Source organism: Myotis myotis, unplaced genomic scaffold (genome assembly GCF_014108235.1).
Source record: "Myotis myotis isolate mMyoMyo1 unplaced genomic scaffold, mMyoMyo1.p scaffold_m19_p_8, whole genome shotgun sequence".
In the NCBI taxonomy this organism is placed as follows: Eukaryota; Metazoa; Chordata; class Mammalia; order Chiroptera; family Vespertilionidae; genus Myotis; species Myotis myotis.
Window position 1 is genome coordinate 9,390,089 of NW_023416390.1, and position 19,144 is coordinate 9,409,232.

Here is a 19,144-nt window from a genome sequence, read left to right on the forward strand (position 1 = left end):
AAAAACATAAGTATATCAGCCTTTTGAAATATTTTTCAGATTAGCAGAATTTTTTTTTGTTAAAAGTTATTTATGTCCATTGATGATGAGTAAACAAGGAAATAGGCATTCCTATGCATATAGCAATGGGACTTTTATTATTTTTATAGTATTTTTAAATTTTATTTATTTTATTATTTGGATGTGAGGGCGATCTGGCTGCGACATCTGTCACCCCACTGATCGCCAGGGTTGATTCGGCTGATCTGGCTGGCTAGGCGGGTGTCCCCCTCCTCCCTCACCGATCCATGTGCGTCCCTCCCGAAGCTGCGCGCTCAGTCGAAGAGGACGACCTCACCCCCACCCCCCCCAGGAGAGGACTGGTCTTCGGTCAAGGGTATACGAGTAGCTGCGCTCCCCTGCTAGAACCTCCAAACAAGCTCTCAAGGAAAGAAGCACTATTAAAGATAAAGGAGACTCTGACATGTCTAATCCCACACCTAGACTGCCTAAATAGGACATTTCTGCATAAGCCATAACCATGGCCCTGAATACTCACATTCTTTTTTTTTTTTTTTTTTTAATATATTTTATTGATTTTTTACAGAGAGGAAGGGAGAGAGATAGAGAGCTAGAAACATTGATGGGAGAGAAACATCGATCAGCCGCCTCCTGCACATCCCCCACTGGGGATGTGCCCGCAGCCCAGGTACATGCCCTTGACCGGAATCGAACCCGGGACCCCTCAATCCGCAGGCCGACGCTCTATCCACTGAGCCAAACCGGTTTCGGCCTCACATTCTTATAAAGGGCATGAATTTAGCCTATATACACTCTAGGACAGGGGTGGGCAAACTTTTTGACTCAAGGGCCACAATGGGTTCTTAAACTGGACCGGAGGGCCGGAACAAAAGCATGGATGGAGTGTTTGTGTGAACTAATATAAATTCAAAGTAAACATCATTACATAAAAGGGTACGGTCTTTTTTTTCAATAGTTTTATTCATTTCAAATGGGCCGGATCTGGCCCGCGGGCCGTAGTTTGCCCACGGCTGGTCTAGGATGTCCAAATCAAAAACCACCCAGACCTGGACACACTCACCACTCACTCATTATCATGGATTCGCCTTGCCCATCTGGGCTTGCCCACATCCAGCCACGGCCACTTAACAAGGCATAATGAAAAAACAAAAGCACAAAATCATAGAGGAGAGCATAAAAATTCTCAAATCCTTTCCACTAACCTGGAATGTAGTTTCCAAATGTAAATCCTAAAAAGGTAGACTAATGGACTTCATGGATCTTGGGTCCAATCCCCCAAGAAACAACAGAATATTATCTATAAAAGCAAAGCAAAACCAAACCATAAAAGTTCCAGGCCAGCCCTAACCGGTTTGGCTCAGTGGATAGAACGTCCGCCTGCGGACTGAAAGGTCCCAGGTTCGATTCCGGTCAAGGGCATGTACCTTGGTTGCAGGCACATTCCCAGTAGGGAGTGTGCAGGAGGCAGCTGATCAATGTTTCTCATCGATGTTTCTAGCTCTCTATCCTTCTCCCTTCCTCTCTGTAAAAAATCAATTAAAAAATATATTAAAAAAAAAAAAAAAGTTCCAGGCCAGGTCTACTAAGTTGAAAATACCAGGGATAATTCTAACACAGAAAAGGCATGCTGTAGGGTCCAAAAGACCTGGCTTCATTTCCCAACTTTCCTCCTTATCTAAGTGAACTCAGACAAGTCACTTCACCTCTCTGAACCTCGGATTCTTCATTTATAAGTTAGGTATTTAATTGGCAAATACCTGTCAATCATAAAGCACTATACAAATCAAGAGACGAAAGCTCTATTTTTCAACTTGTTTTACTTTGTAACACTAAGGTTTTTGCTAGTTTTTTAGTCAATTGCTTACCTTCAGTTGAACTTCATCTGAAGTCAAATGCCCTAAAGAATGAAACAAAAAGCCATTACTTACTATAAATACTTCACTTTTCATCACAGTCTAGCAAGCTTCATTAAAAGCAAAGTTGCAGTTTCTACCCAGAAGCCATCACATATTATTGAATTCTCAATTAATTGCATCTCCACTAGAGGCTGAATTATTGTTATTAATTACGTGATCACTGTGATTAGTGACAGCTGTGTCCTGAACTTCTATAGCATTCATATAGCAAGAAAAAATGGAGCCCTTTTCATTATTCATTATTTTCAAAGGACACAGTTCAACCTAGTTCAAATGGATCACTCAAAAACAACTGCTGCACAATTCTCCACAAATTATAAGTGTTATTTCAAATAATATTTGCCAAAGCAAATCTTCTGCGAACAATTGGCTACCTCAAGCAAATGACAACAGCATTTTTTTTTTTAACAACAGGATTTTACAACTGTTTCTAGTTGGCCCTATCAATCTGCACAACTTCAACCAGCACAGATCTTCATTGATAGCTAAACATGGGTATACTAAGGCACACAGGTTGTTGAATGAATTTCCAGAATAGAAAATAAAATACGTAAATATGTACTCATGACAAGGAAAAAAAAAGTAAATACTATAACTTGAAGCAACTAAGAAAACCCTCTTCAAATAACAGGTAAAAATCTTACCCTTGCTACATTGAGGAATGTTCGTCATAATTTCAGGATCATTCTTCAAACTGAATGACACATTTTTTCTTGGAGTTCTTGCTAGTTCTGAAGCTATAAACAGAACAAAGATATAAAATACCTTTTAACAGACAATAGATGTAGAGGGGAAATAGCTTTATTTCACTTATATAAAGTCTTAAAAAAAAAGAAAAAAAAAAAAAAAGAAGCCTGCCTGCTACTATTACCTTCCGCTTAAAAAAAAAGGGAGGGGGGCCTTGAATTTTGTAAATTAAAGCCACTTTACTGACTCAAACTCTTTCTAACCTATTTCACACAGTTTTATGCCCCAATCTTGAAACTGACCCAAGATACTCATGAGAGTCCCCACAAATGCACTGGCTTCTTCTTTTTCTTACCCTCCTTGGTTCTCTGTATCACTCATTAGAGATTTTCAATCTTTCTCTGAAGTTACTCTTTTATTTGGGTTCAATAACATTCTCCCGGTCCCTGGCTACTCTTTTTCACTGTCCTCGTCCTCCCCAACAGCCTACCTGTACGTTTGCCTGAGGCTCAGGCGTTGGCCTTCTCATTGTGCCTGAACAATATGCCATTTTTGGATAAAAGACTGATCCACAGGATAGGGGAAAAACTTCACAACAAAAAGCCACATACAAAGTAACTTAGCTGACTGGGATCATTTTGGTTTTACATTGAAACAAAATTATTCTATCTGCTTTTAAATAATTATTAACCTACAAAAGGATCAAGGGGGGAAAAAGGAAGCGTTCAAAAGGAAAAAGAATGAGTCCCCCATGTATGGTTACTTACTCTAATAACAAAAAAAATAGGGCATATATGCATGTCTTTTTATTTTCATTTTCCTAACAATTTATTTGCATTGTACTTTACACACCTGGTCTGCAATATATTGGAAATTTTAAAGTAAAATTCCTCTTTGTCTAATGATAGCTTCTCATCAGGTTATTTATTATCTGATCCTATGTAACCAATCTATTTTCCATTTCCCTAAAGTCATCTTTCTGCAAGTTGGTTGAACTCCCCCACATCCTTTCTACTTGGCTCTTTTGTTTGCATTTATCTACTCATCCTGGACAGGTTTTCTGTATTTTACAAAGCCTTCCAATCTAACTCCTAGTCTACTTCTAGCCCTACATCATGTTTAGCTCAATTTTATTTAATCATCATTTATACTCAGGTAATAGGTTATTTTCTGACAGAACATAAGTCATTTAAAAATATGAAGGTGTTTTATTTATTGGTATATTTAAATGTAAACACAATTAGCAATAATACTTACAAGTAAAAGAAGCTCTTTAAAGAGCATCACAACAAACAGAGGTCCTAACTAAACATAGATGTTGGAAAACATAATTAGTCTCAAATTATCCAGAAAACTATCTTTTCATGACAAGACAGAAATGCACAACATTATATTTAAGATTCCTGCAGCTCATACACATATCCTATGGCTATGGGCATGTTGATGATCTGCTTGGGGAACTTCTACTTGACTACTTCCCTAGGGTTGCACTATTAGTTCTCCTCTTTCTCCAATGGTCTTTGTCCTGCTTCATTGCCCTAGGGTAGGGGTGGGGTATGTAGGGCCGCCACAGCCACTTGAGGCTCGAGAAATCTTTTGGTCTGGCCCTGCCAAGACATTAGTGGGGAGTTCATTAAATGTTTGACCAAATATAGCAGGCTCATTTTTAAGCTGATAATTTTGTATGGCCCACGAATGATGTTATAAATACCCAAATGGCCTTTGGCAAAAAAAGGTTCCCCACCCCTAACCCAGGGCTTCATTTTGATCTTGGTGTCTAGCTGATCCTCCCTCTAATAACTACATTAGCATTTTTCTGGTTTCTCAGAGACACTCTACAGCAGCAGTTCTCAACCTGTGGGTCGTGACCCCTTTGGGAGTCGAACGACCCTTTCATAGGGGTCGCTTAAGACCATCGGAAAACACATATATAATTACATAGTGTTCACAGTAGCAAAATTACAGTTATGAAGTAGCAACGAAAATAATTTTATGGTTGGGTGTCACCACAACATGAGGAACTGTATTAAAAGGTCGCAGCATTAGGAAGGTTGAGAACCACTGCTCTACAGAATTCAGTCATTTTTCACAGATCTAAAAACTTTTACTTTCTTAATGTATACAAACACAGCAATTAATATAAATTACTGTATGTACGTTAGGTTAAAAATTAATGATGTATTTAATATTACACCTTTCAGAAAAACTGAATTTTACAAATGAATGAATCATATTATTTTCAGGAATAGGTCTTTTTTTTTTTTTTTAAACCCTTATCAAAGGATTAAAGAGAGGGAGAGAGAAGGAGAAAGAGAAATATCGATCGGAACCTGCCCCAACTGGGACTGAAACTGCAACCCAGGCCTGTGCCTTGACTGGGAATTGAACTGGCAACCTTTCAGTACACAGGATGATGTTCAACCAACTCAGCCACTCCAGTCGGGCCAGAAACAGGTCTTATTACTTCTTATATGTTCCTCACTAGTGTCAATACCTAATAAGAGTGCTTTTCACTTGACCTTGAACATTTACATGGTCATTGGCATAAAAATATACCACTTAAGCAATATACGTTGGTGCTTTATGATAGATTATAAACCCTCTTATACAATCACTAGAGGCCCAGTGCACAAATTCATGCATGGGTGGGGTCCCTTGGCCTGGCCGGCCATCAGGGCCTATCAGGCCGGCCAGGGGGAGGGACCGCAGGAGTTAGGCTGGCAGCGGGAGGTTGGCTGTGGGAGCGCACTGACCACCAGGGGGAAGCTCCTGCATTGAGCGTCTGCCCCCTGGTGGTCAGTGCACATCATAGCGACTGGTCACAATCACTTAGGCTTTTATATATATAGGATACATTTTACCAGGAAAACCTCATTATAATGAACTAATTTTCAGGCAAGGGGTGTCTGTTAAAGCCGAAAATCCGTCATACAATAAATAAAGGAGGTTTTCCAAATGTGCATGTTAAAAAATTGACAAACTGGTTAGTTCACCTGTTTTTACTTATGTAGACACATATGTATAATTAAAATTAAGTACATATGAAGTTTAATGTCACAGAAAAGTTTTCTATATATATTACTACAATTTTAAATTTATATTGAATAGGTCTATTAAATGCAAGTGTGATTCACCAGCCGCTGCAAATAAACAAATATACACGGCTGGGGCTGTTTAATGCATGTGGGAACATCTGCAGCACTGTTAAAACTGCTGCAGAAAGTAATGTCTGGGACAACAGAATCAATGACTGCAGCAGTGTGATCACGTGCAAATCATTTGCTGAACACTGTTTATGAACAGTGATTCTTGGATTTCAATATGTAGACTATAGTTGTAGATGTATAGTATTTATTTATGTCAGCAAAATTACTACAGTGTTTTCTCCAACATATGACCTATTCGCTAAAATTTGTTAAAAATAACAGTGAAATAATAACAAAAAATATAACCTGTTCATTATAAGCAAATCTTGGTTAAAAGCATTTTAAAACTAACAGGGTGTTAATTTTCATATATGAGATATAGACTGGAAATTTTGTTCATTAAATCTGAAGTCTGTTAAATTGAGGTCTGCAAAATCAAGGGTTTACTGTCTTCCTAGAATTTCATATGCTTATGGACCACCTTAATTTTCAAAGTGCTTTCACATGTTATTTTCTTTGACAGTTTAATTTTAATGTTTTATTCTCTGAAAATCAGTAATTCATGTGTAATTGGTATAAATGGTAACCTGGGTAAAAAAATGTTAGAAGAGCACATTCCCAACACTTTTATATACATAGTTTTCTATATATAGTGTAAAACCCTTATGTAACAAATTCAGAATATGCCTCACTTACTGAACAAAACCTTGTTAAGAACCTATGCTAGAGGTTGTGGGAAGAAAAAGAAGACAGGGTTCCTACTATTAGAAGCTTATAATCTAGCTGAGAACAGAAGACATCTGAACACATAAAAACAAAAACTAATAACTTTAAGTATGCTCAATAACATACAATGACATCCCTCATCATTCCTTTAGGGAATGCAGTGGGGAATGTGGTTAAACACACCTTCTTAGAAAAGGTGAATAGTGATTACAAAAATCAACATACCTAATTTAGCCATCTTTTCAGGGTGTTTCCTATTCTGAAAAGAATAAACTTTATTCCCACCAACGGTAGCAGAGCCATTTTTCAAAGATTCTGAAAGAAAATACAACATGTATTTAGAAAAAATTTTATTTAATTAACAGAAAAAAAGGACAAAGTTTTAACTAAAAACTTAAATTTGTACCCATCACTACCTTACATAAAGGTTTAATAATATACATAAAATATTTTAAAATAAAAAAAATACACAACAGGCTATGATACTGTTTTTATAAATTTTATTTTTTTTAACTTTACTTTTTTATTTTTATTGATTTCAGAGAGGAAGAGAGAGAGACAGAGAGATAGAAACATCAATGATGAGAGAGAATCATTGGTTGACTGCCTCCTGCACGCACCCTACTGGGGGCCAACCCTGCAACTTGGGCCCTGCCTGACTGGGAATCCAAGTGTGACCTCCTCGTTCATAGGTCGACACTCAACCACTGAGCCAGGCTCCACTGATTTTTAGAGAGAGTGGAAGGGAGGGAGGAAGAGAGAGAAACATGGATGAGAGAGAGACACATGATTGGCTGCCTCCTGCACGCACCTTGCAAACCAAGTATGTGCCCTTAACTGGGAATCGAACCCATGATCCTTCAATCCCTGGTTGGGGCATGTGTGAGAAGCAACTGACTGATGTGTCTCTTTCTCTCTCTCACTCCCTTCCCCTCTCTAAAAATCAATTTAAAAAAAACTGTGGAGAAAATACCTATAATAGAAACTCAGTACTGCCCACCTTTTCAACTACAGAGAAAAAACCTGAAGCAATGCATTGCTCATGAGAAACATATTAATATAGCACCCACATGAAAAGAGTTCTGGAGATGGATGGTGGTGATTGTAGCACAACATTTTGAATGTATTCGATACAACTGAACTGTACTCTTAAAAATAGTACAGATGGCAAATTTTATGTTATGTGTATTTATAATAAAAAAAAATTTTTTTTTTGGAAAAAAATAATATGGCACACATTGCCTAGCCTGCCAAACTACTTTATTGTATCCTGCAAAGCAATTTTGGCTATTTGTAAGTATACATTTCCCTCTCTCCCCAAGTACCTTGAACATCTCGTCCTAAAACTTCCACATAGTTCTTATCTTTTAAGACTTCCCGGCCATCTTCCTTCAAATCATATTCCGGCTTCTTTATTATTTTTTTTGTGTTGACCAAAAGTTGAGGTCGCTCCTTTTTTAATTTAGCTCCTATAAGAACATCCAAGAAATTAGAACATGACAGGTACAAATTCTTTCTAAACATTACATTTAAATAAGTAAAATAATTATACTACTTATATTGTCATTACTAAAAGGATGGGAATAAATTCAGTATTTTTATCTTTAATTAAAGAAGATCAAGGTAACAGTGAAGTGACTTGCTTTATGAAATTATTTCAAATTAGTTAAAAATATAATCTGACCACTCTTCCACTTATATAACTAAGTTTAAAAAAAAATAAAACCTTGAAAGTGTATTATCATCACTACTGATCATTTCATATTAGATACGGCTTATTTTTAATTTTCAATAAAGTTTGAAAGGAGTAAACTAAAAAGTAAAGTAGTTTTTTACAATCTTACTAGATTAAATACTTTGTGCTATAGTTTCAAAATAGAGTGCTATATTTTAAAAAGTGAAATAATCTATAACCATTACTTATTACCTCCTTCTCTATCAAGAATGTGATTAAGAACATCATCATCTCCCACAAACCGAACCTCCAGCACATTGTCTTCCTTCAATTCCAATTTATTCATCATTGCCAACCTAAACAAAAGCAATAAAGCACTCAAAAGAGATGAAAAATTCTGATCAACAGCCAAAGAAATTAAACACTAACATAATGAATACATGTATATGTATAACATTTTGAAGTCTTTATGTATGAAAAATATATTATGCATTATTGCGTTATTATTATGGTGTTGTTTTTTTATATATATATTTTTATTGATTTTTTACAGAGAGGAAGGGAGAGGGATAGAGAGTTAGAACATCGATGAGAGAGAAACATCGACCAGCTGCCTCCTGCACACCTCCCACTGGGGATGTGCCCGCAACCAAGGTACATGCCCTTGACCGGAATCGAACTGGGGACCTTTCAGTCCACAGGCCGACGCTCTATCCACCGAGCCAAACCAGTCTTGGCTATTATTATGTTTTTGATAATAGGTAATTCAATGCTTCATCTGAAAGATAAAAGAGGAAGTGGTTCCTGGGATGTGGAAAGGGCTAAATCCAATCAAGACAACTAAAATGTAGTAGCAGGAAAACAATTCTGCCTATAAAGAAAGCATTAATCAACGTACAAAATAGCATTACCAGAAAGGGAATGGTTAACACATGAGTTTAGAAAATGTGCAACCAAAGAATACAGATTGGTGGATTTTAATTTCCGCTCTCTAGGAATTAATATAGTCCCTTCAGAGAAGTCTGTACATTTCACTGGTGAGCCAAGCCTGGACCAAATAACCCTCAAGACCCCCCTTTATTATTACTGCATTCTTACCAAACAACTTTACAAATATAAATACGGCTTTCTAGGTATCTTGGTAACTAAATAGTAACCATAAATCTTTCCAATATTTTATAGTCAGTTCTTCATTGAACTTGAGTTTGGCAGACAAAAGATTAATCAACTCTAGCTACTCTGACAAAAGTTAGCTTCATAACTTCTAAGACCAACAGCCTGATATTAATTAATGATTCCAATGAACTGCAAGCTAATCAGTTTACCCCCAAAATGATTTTTCCCCCTCTCTTATAAATACTACTTTTATCTTTTCTCCTGACAAGAGGAACTACTGACTGTACCCCTCATGAGTCAGTTATTTGCATGGAGACAGACAACTTACTAAATGTTGGAACTAGCACTTAAATGACTTACCTGTAAAGGCATTACACATTCTGCAGCTGGAAAATTCAGGTGCAGTCACCAGTAACTGAAACAAGAACTCAGCCAGCGTCAGCTAATAGGAAAACAAAAGCAACCAAACAAGGTGATGGGTTTTGTTTTTTTGTTTTTTGTTGTTGTTTTTTTACCACAGTGGTGAGGCTCTTGTTGATTATTACCACCTAATTGCTTGATGTGAACATTTATTTCAAAACTTCAAAATTATATACAACAAAATAATGATTCAAAATACCTTCTGGAAGTCTATACACAGAAGTTGCTGCATTAGAGTTATGATGTAGACAATAATTTTTTATTGCTTTTGTCTTTTATTTATTTATTTATTTTTTTCTTAATTAAATCTTTATTGTTCAGATTATTACATTTGTTCCTCTTTTTTCCCCCCATAACTCCCCTCCTCCCAGTTCCTGCCCCACCATCCGCCCTCACTCCCCACCCACTGTCCTCATCCATAGGTACACGATTTTTGTCCAGTCTCTTCCCGCATCTCCCACACCCCTTCCCCCCACCCAAGAATAGTCAGTCCATTCCCTTTCTATGTCCCTGATTCTATTATGATCACCAGATTATTTATTCACTTGATTCTTAGATTCACTTGTTGATAGATGCATGTTTGTTGTTCATAATTTGTATCTTTACCTTTTTCTTCTTCTTCCTCTTCTTAAAGGATACCTTTCAGCATTTCATATAATACTGGTTTGGTGGTGATGAACTCCTTTAGCTTTTCCTTTTCTGTGAAGCTCTTTATCTGACCTTCAGTTCTGAATGATAGCTTTGCTGGATAAAGTAATCTTGGTTGTAGGTTCTTGGTATTCATCACTTTGAATATTTCTTGCCACTCCCTTCTGGCCTGCAAAGTTTCTGTTGAGAAATCAGCTGACAGTCGTATGGGTACTCCCTTGTAGGTAACTGTGTTTCTTTCTCTTGCTGCTCTTAAGAGTCTCTCTTTGTCTTTTGCTCTTGGCATTTTAATTATGATGTGTCTTGGTGTGGTCCTCTTTGGATTCCTTTGGTTTGGGGTTCTCCGTGCTTCCTGGACTTGTAAGTCTATTTCTTTCAGCCGGTAGGGGAAGTTTTCTGTCATTATTTCTTCAAATAGGTTTTCAATATCTTGCTCTCTCTCATCTTCTGGCACCCCTATAATTCTGATGTTGGTATGCTTGAAGCTGTCCCAGAGGCTCCTTACACTATCTTCGTATTTTCGGATTCTTTTTTCATTTTGCTTTTCCGGTTGGGTGTTTTTAGCTTCTTTGCATTTCAAATCTTTGCCTTGATTCTTGCGGTCCTCTGGTCTGCTGTTGGGAGTCTGTATAATATTCGTTATTTCAGTCCGTGTATGTTTAATTTCTAGTTGGTTCTTTATTATAAAATCGAGGGTCTCATTAGATTTGTTGAGGATCTCATTAAGTTTATCAGCAGCTTCTAGACAGTTCTTGAGAGACCTTAAAAGTGTGGTTCTGAACTGAATATCCTCCATTGACAGTTTTGTCCTGTTTCTTTGTCTCCGCATTTTTTATGCTTTCTTGGTGCACCCCCTAGTGGTCTTTGTGTGCAGTCCTCCTGTAGTTAAGCCTTGATTGTTGTAGTTAATACTAGGGGGATTTGACCTCTAGGCCAGCTGGCTGTGAGAATCAGCTGTGTCTGCAGTGGGAAAACTTCTGTCCTCTAGGGAGGTGCTAATCTAGCCTTTGCCTGAGGCTATCTGGCAAATGGCTCTGCGAAGGGCTTGGGCGGGGTGGGTGGGTCGCTCGGGCTCGGGATCAACAGGGTGGGCCGGAGAGAGCAGTTATGGCGGCTCTCAGTTCCGTCCCTAGGGGCTCTGCCTCACAGAGTCCCAGCAACCGCTGCAAACCTCGAAGAGAAAGCTGCCTTCGAGTTCCGACTGAAGCCAGACAGTCCCGCTTCTCCCGTTTGAGTCTGGGTCCCTAGAGACTCGCCCGGATCTGGAGCTCAGAATCTGAGACTCCGTCCCGATTGAAAGCACCAACCGTGCCCTCCGCCGCCAGCCCACTCCTCGCGCACTAGGTACCTGAGTATTTCACTTCAGCACTGCGCCTCCTCTGAGTCTGGGTATGATATTCTCTTTCCTCCTAGTTGTAGAATTTCCACTCAGCCAGCCTTCCTGTAGTTCTGGATGATGTCCGTTCCGTCTTTTAGGTGTGTTTTGATTTGGTTGTTCAAGGTAGCAATCTCCGGCGTTAACCTATGCCGCCATCTTGGTTCTCTCAAGGTGATGGGTTTTAACAAACAAGTTAAACAGATAAATGCAGTTCTTACAAAGTCAAAGTTGTAATGACAGCAGAGTGACGGGTAAAATGACTATTACCGTTTTGGCCAGGAAACCTTAGTCACTGAGACCTGGATTGGGGGTGGATACAGGGAAGAGGCCGAATTTTGAGCACATACTGCGCTCGGCACAGTTTTGAATATTCTCTATGTATTCTCATTTAATGCTCACAGCAACTCAATTAGGTTTATGCTTTGTGCATAAAGACATCACTTCATCTATGATTTATTTATTTATTTATTTATTTTTATTTTTTATTTTTTTTATTGCTTAAAATATTACAAAGGGTATTACATATGTGTCCATTTTATCCCCCCGCCCTAGACAGTCCCCTAGCCTCCCCTATCCCCCAGTGTCTTTCCATCTATGATTTAGTGAACACTGCCAGCTGACACATCCTTCTGGTCCATCTACCTACCTAGGATATTGCTTATGATGAGAACACAGGTGTATAGAAAGTTTAGCGCATCTACGTAACATTTGTATAAAATAAACTTACGATTTCTTTATATCTGTATAAAGCTTTTTTGAGGGCCTATTTGCCAGGCACTGTTTTAGGCACTTTCATGCATACTAGATCATTAAGTCCATTGAGGTTAAAAAAAAAATGTGTATCATTCCCCCCTTATTTACAGATGAGTAAACTGAGTTAAATAAATGTTAGGCACCAATTTTAATATCAGATAAACCCGGGTTCTGACCTTAACTCCACACTTCGTAACTGTGTGGTTTGGACAACGTTGGGGTTATTAAATGAAATCATGTGCCGGGCGTATGAAAATGCCCATTAAACGTTCCAGTGTGTGGCTATTTTTACTCTAAACTCCCACTTGAGCATGCAGATCTCTTGGACGGCTCTGCAGCCTACCGAGCGGTTGGCTGGAAGGTGCCGCACAGAGGAGGACGGGGTGCTGTGCCAGGGCCACGCGCTCCCCATCTGCAGGTTAAGGGGGGACAGCTGTGCTGCTTCCCCTAGGAGTTCAGCTATGATGGTTCCCTTAGGTCCAGTGGTTCTCAACCTCTGGCCCTTTAAATACAGTTCCTCATGTTGTGACCCAACCATAAAATTATTTTCGTTGCTACTTCATAACTGTAGTGTTGCTACTGTGATGAATCGTCATGTAAATATCTGATATGCAGGATGGTCTTAGGCGACCCCTGTGAAAGGGTCGTTCCACCGCCAAAGGGGTCTCGACCCACAGGTTGAGAACCGCTGCCTTAGGAGTTCAGCTGTGATGGTTCCACACGTTATACGTCCACATCGGTTCCCTGCAAAAGCCCTACCGAAGGGCCCGGCTTATCACCCCTGCACGGCCGAGCGCTGACCCGCTGGCTTCACTCCGCGCTTCCAAGCTGGGGCGCCCCACGGGGGTTCGCTGCAGGGCGGTCCCGGGACGAAACCTCGGTCCCGCCGGCCTCCCGGGGCCGCTCCTCCGCCCGGACACCACTCCGCTCCTGACGGATACAACTGCGTGCAGTCCTCCCTCTACCACCGCCAGGCACGTGGGTCGCAGGCGGCCCTGGCACAGGAGGCCTGTCACCGCCGGACAGACAGACGAACGGTCTTCCCACAGGGAGCCCGTCACCCCAACACGAGCTGACGGACCTCGGCCTGGGCCTCGCGCCGCCGACCCGTTGGCTGCGCTCCGCCAGCGGGGGTCTCGGGGGCCGCGGGCTGGGACAGCCTGGGAGAGAAACGGGGGAGACGCAGCGGCCCCGGCGCGTGTGCCGAGGGGAGACCCGGGGACCCGCGCCCCACGTCCGACGCATCAGGACTCACCTCACCAGCAGGGAGCTCAGCGGGAGGAAGGCGGGCTGCACGGCGCCCACCACGCACCGTGTCTCCGCCGGCGCGGCTCGGCCGCCTCGCGCCCGCCGGACGCTGCCCCGCTGCGGGGGTCGCGGCGGGGAAGGCGGCTTCGGCCGAGGGGGAGGCAGAATTCGGGTACGAGGAGCCGGAGCCGGGTCGCAGGGTCCAGACCAAACCCCCAGACCCTGGCGGGGGAGGGAGCGCCGCTGGGACACACCGAATCTCCCGCCCTGCTCCGGGGGCGGGGCTCCGGGGAACCAATAGGAAGCGGGACCGGCCGAGAGCGACGGCTCTGCTGGCCACCCGGCGCCGACCTGGGGGCCCCGCCCACCAAGAAACCTGAGGGAAACTAATCCGCACGCGCGGGGCGGGGCCTTTCCTTCATTTTTCCGTTTCCGGGGGCGGGGAGGGAGCGAGAGGGGGCGGGAGTGCAGGCTGGTTCCCAGGAGGTCCGCGTTTAGCGGTTTCTCTGCCCAGAGAGAATCTTAAAAGTGTTCATTGATTTCTCTAGATACGGTGTTGTTTTTTTAGGAAAAATATAGTAAGAATGAATTCCCGTTTTTTTTTAAAAAAAAGTATGTGTTTTTGTTTCTCTTGTGTGGTTTTTTGGTGTTAATCCTAGCCCGAGGATTATTTTTTCCCCCTTTGATTTTTAGAAAGTGGAAGGGAGGGAAGGAGAGAGAGATGCATGGATCCGCTGACCCGTACACGCTCCAACCCGGGGCGGGAATGGAACCTGCGACCCTTCCGTGCACTGGTGACGCTCCAACCAAGCACTGGGCAGGGTTATTCACTATGTTATTATATTTTAATGATGTTTTCTTTTGTACTTTATATTTCCTGAGGTTTTCAAGATGAGCAAGTATAACATCTATATATACAAAAGGCAAAGTGACCATCCCACTGGCCGATTGGCCAGTACCTGACCACACACTGACCACCAGGGGGCAGACGCTCAATGCAGGAGCTGCTGCTGCTGCGCTGCAGTGACTGGGCAGTGGCGGTTCTCTGGTGACCCACCGTGAACCAGAGAGGAGGGAGCCCAGTTCCTCGCAGGGCCACGCGATCCCACCTTCAGCCGTGGGTTATGTTATTGCTGGGGCACTGTCAGCCCTGATTCTGGTTTACTTACTGCACGCTTGTGTTTGCATTCCACACGCTGTACGACAGCAACTTTGCAGAGTGCCCTCTCGCACACGGGAACCCCTCAGGGGATGTGGGAGAGCCGGTTTTGGCCTCACCCCTGCAGGCCAGGCCAAGGGGCCCCACCTGCCAGAGGGACAGGCTCACTCTGCAGATGCCCTTCGAGCCATGGCACCGCCCTAGGTGTGGCTGGCCAAGGAGGGACTGCAGAAGGTTGGCTCCAGGGTGTGTCCAACCTTCCGCAGTCCCTCCTTGGCCGGCCCATCTCGCCCAGTCCCGTCCAGCCGGCCAACTTCTAATTAATTTCCTTACAATGTGCACGGATCCGTGCACCAGGTCACTAGTTTTGAATAAAAGGAAACAACTGAAACTGTCAGTGACTCTCATCTTTCCTAACGCAGATCCGGAGCCGAGGAGAAAGGAAAACATAAGGCTCCTGAGTTGCATTATACCTTCCTCTTCTGGAACTGCTAGCCCATAAGTGGTTTTGGATTAAGGCAGTGGTTCTCAACCTTCTGGCCCTTTAAATACAGTTCCTCATGTTGTGACCCAACCAGAAAATTATTTTCGTTGCTACTTCATAACTGAATTGTTGCTGCTGTTATGGATCGTAATGTAAATATCTGATATGCAGGATGGTCTTAGGCGACCCCTGTGAAAGGATTGTTCGCCCACCAAAGGGGTTTAGGCCTCTAGTACTAAACCAACAGCTCTTTATAAGGACCCACGAAAGGAAACTTCCTGACATTTCACTACTAGAAACAGTGTGCTTCATCTGAGAAACTGATTTTTTTTAAGGATACCAAAAGTCACATAATCTTACTTCTCTCTGCTCAGAGATAAACTTTTATCTCAACAGTAACATACATGTATTAATTTTACTTCTGCCTTCATGTTCACTCTTATTTTATGGTGCTGTATGTAGTTTTATATATTGCCTTAATTTCATAAACTGCCTTAACTTAATAGGGTGTCATAAAAGGTTCAAGCATACAATAAAATAATGCAATGAAAGATCATTTTAAGGTATGAAATTTAGGTAAGATATAAAATTAACTCAGAGAAATCCAGTCTAAAGCCAAATAAAGCAGTATTTTTACTGTACAAAAGAAAATTTACATTCTTAATGTAACTAGATACAACTAGGGAAAAATTACACATCTCTTAAGAAACACAATATTTAACATCTTACATGTTTCTGCATTGCAGACTAATAATGAATTTTATACAACTTTATTTACAATACCTTAAAATATTTTTTCATCTCTGGCAGATATTTACAGGTCAACAGTGTCTACATTTCACATTTCAACAATCAACAATATTAACCGGTTCAGTAAAACAGTTAAGATAATGGCTTACATGCACCAATAAATATGATCTTAAATGTGCAGGGTTGGTTTTTTTTCAGCTGAAAAAAAATGAAGGATTTCACTAGTCCTAGGTTGAAAGAACATCAGTCAGTAGAGATCATATTTTCTTCATGCCTATCCTATTTAAATTTTCACCAGCACTACTTATTCTCTGAATACTTGGGAAGTTTATACCAAGCCATAGGTTGACGCTGGGTTAAAAAAATGAAAAGGGGGTGCGGGGAGAAGAGCTGATCTATATGTACATTCCATAACCTTTTATGAAGCAAACATGTGAAAGTGGGATATTTTCTTTTTACTTGTCCATTTTGACAGAGATCAGACTACATAATGCTCAAGTAGGAAAACCTTCAGAAACTGTAGCTCAGGAGAGCCAATTATGGGGAAACTCATCTGCCATAAATACCGTTTCACTTAACCACTTAAACTGACTGTAAAGCCAGCATAATTTTTAGAATAAAAGCTTCATTATAAAGCAGTTGATGTACTTATTACGAATATTTTAAAACACATGGAGCATTGAACATTATCTCTCAATTCAGTTTGGATGATAAAACCCACAAACCTATATTAATAATTCTTAGAAAGCCAACTTCCTCTTTCCCAGATAGCTGGAAAAGATTAATACATTCATTACTTTCAACTACCACCTGATATGAAAAATTATAATACATAGAACCTATTTGGAACATCAGTTAATATACAATTACATTTCATATTTTTCACAAAAAGATCACTCTTTAATAGTTTAAGTAAATCTTTTAGTTCTTATTGGTCTATACATTTTTTTAAAAAGAGTATTTTAGCTTTTCATAACACAATCATGTTTTTCTGCAAAGAAAAAAATATACCCAGTGATCAAGTACATAAATTATGTAAACTTGCCAATTTAACCCATATCATACTAAAAATAATTGCCATTGCCCATTTGAAAGGTGCATTTCCATAACTTTCCCCTCAATTTTATTTTTTAAAAGTCACAATATCATACAATATACTAATTTTAAGAACCTGCCCCCTTTTTTATTCAATATTGAGGAAATAGAATCCTTTATTTGAGTTAAGGAGACATGAAAATGTGCCACAGCAATATTTGGACTTAACCTGTAACTGGTACTTTTGCTGGAAGTGTAAATGTTGACATTTTACTAACAATAAGAAAACCTCAAGTAGAATCTTGCAGATACTACTGTATATCTATGTTCCAGATGAAAGAATAATTTAATATCTATTTCTCCCAGGGCTAGAAAGCAGTCCTTCATGTTAAAGTAGCCTCATTCCTTAACAGGTACTTTAAAAATTATATTTGGCTGACACATTTTCTTTGGTAAATTTTGTAACCAATGAAGACATAAAGAATTTCATCTCATATCATTAACACTAAGCTGTGGACACTCAAATACAACAAACCAGATTGATATCAATTATGAAGTTGGGGATGGACTACCCAACTAAGTTCATTTCGCTTTGAAAATAAAAAATTTTTTAAAAATGATTTACTTAACTTACTTCCAGATACACAATTATTTTTTAAAAGATTCATTTATACTTTAAGCCACACCTAATTCTAATTATTTGGGTAAAATCTATATTAAACATAATAGCATAATAGCAGACATCTGAATGTGCCTTAATTTGTAAACATTTTCTCAAAAATCCAAAAGGAAAACATAGAACTTACATTTCTGTACTGTGCTGCCAGGTTATTTCACATCATTCCTAGCTTTCTGCTAACATCTGTCCTGAACTGTCTGCTCATGTATAAATTTGTCATGTGACCAATGGCTAAGAGTACACAAATACTGGAGATTAAAGTTAGCAAAATTTTGTGGTTTTATGGTCAGATTTAGAAGAAATGTGCCTATAAGGCAGGGTAAGTTTTGGTGATGATGACTCCTCTAATTCTCATGGCTTAGGATCACCACACAAATTTCTGGCACCATCAAAAATCTAGTATAATTTAAATACACATTGGATGATTCTATGAATATGATTTTCTAAGTATGTTCAATGCCAATATGATATACTCATTAGGTATATAACACAGGTAATACTAAAATGTATGTCTTACATTAATAAACATGAACACATTGGCAATGGAAAAGTGTATCAATCTAGTAACTCATTATGATTTTACTTGCACTGTTAACAATTTTACACTGCATCTCATCTTCTTATAATCTGGCAAATAAGCTAATATTTAGAGTTTCAGTTATTAATAATATCTAGTTTTTCAAACAACTTATTTCTGAAAAAGCACTTTAGAAAAAATTAAAGTATTACAAATAATGGTCGCAACCAACTTGGTGGTTTAAAACATGACAATAATCATTCAACTTGAAAGATAAAAAGTATCATGTTTAGACTATTTAACATAGCCATAGTATAGAAAAGCTGATCTAAAATTCGTATAGGTTTTCCAGCCATTGGCATGACCTATTCAACATTTTTAAACTGAAAAATAAATACTTAAGTGAAATACTGATTTAAAAAACAACAACATAATGCCCTAACTGGTTTGGCTCAGTGGATAGAGCGTCGACCTGCAGACTGAAGGGTCCCAGGTTAGATTCCGGTCAAGGGTATGTACCTTGGTTGTGGGCACATCCCCAGTACTGGGTGTGCAGGAGGCAGCTGATCGATGTTCCTAACTATCTCTCTCCCTTCCTCTCAGTAAAAAATTAATAAAATATATTAAAAAAACAAAACAACATAAAACAAAATTTACTTTGCAATCCAAAATCAGAAACACAAATAGAAAAAGAAAAAATCAGAAACAGAGGGATCTCCTTGCCAGTGTTTGTACAAATAGTGTGCTATCCCCTAAAGACACATACTAATTTTTTTTTAATTTACA

The 19,144-nt window shown here is 39.9% G+C and overlaps 1 protein-coding gene across 6 annotated transcripts in view; it reads right to left on the minus strand.

The window, feature by feature from the left end:
• ORC2 (origin recognition complex subunit 2) overlaps positions 1-13,964 on the minus strand; it is a 29,832-nt gene extending 15,868 nt beyond the window's left edge. The window contains exons 1-7 of one of the 6 annotated variants that reach the window (XR_004969361.1): positions 13,742-13,963; positions 9,648-9,729; positions 8,421-8,527; positions 7,822-7,965; positions 6,722-6,811; positions 2,582-2,674; positions 1,887-1,918 (exon numbers count right to left, since the gene is read on the minus strand). Coding sequence is in view for 5 of the 6 variants with exons in the window: in XM_036319620.1 (XP_036175513.1) it covers positions 1,887-1,918; positions 2,582-2,674; positions 6,722-6,811; positions 7,822-7,965; positions 8,421-8,520 (459 nt within the window). In the remaining variant the exon portion in view is untranslated. Of the gene's footprint in view, positions 1-1,886; positions 1,919-2,581; positions 2,675-6,721; positions 6,812-7,821; positions 7,966-8,420; positions 8,528-9,647; positions 9,730-13,741 lie in introns of all 6 variants that reach the window. The other 5 variants (XM_036319620.1, XM_036319619.1, XM_036319622.1 and 2 more) reach the window with 5 other exon arrangements.
• Positions 13,965-19,144: the final 5,180 nt, after the last annotated feature.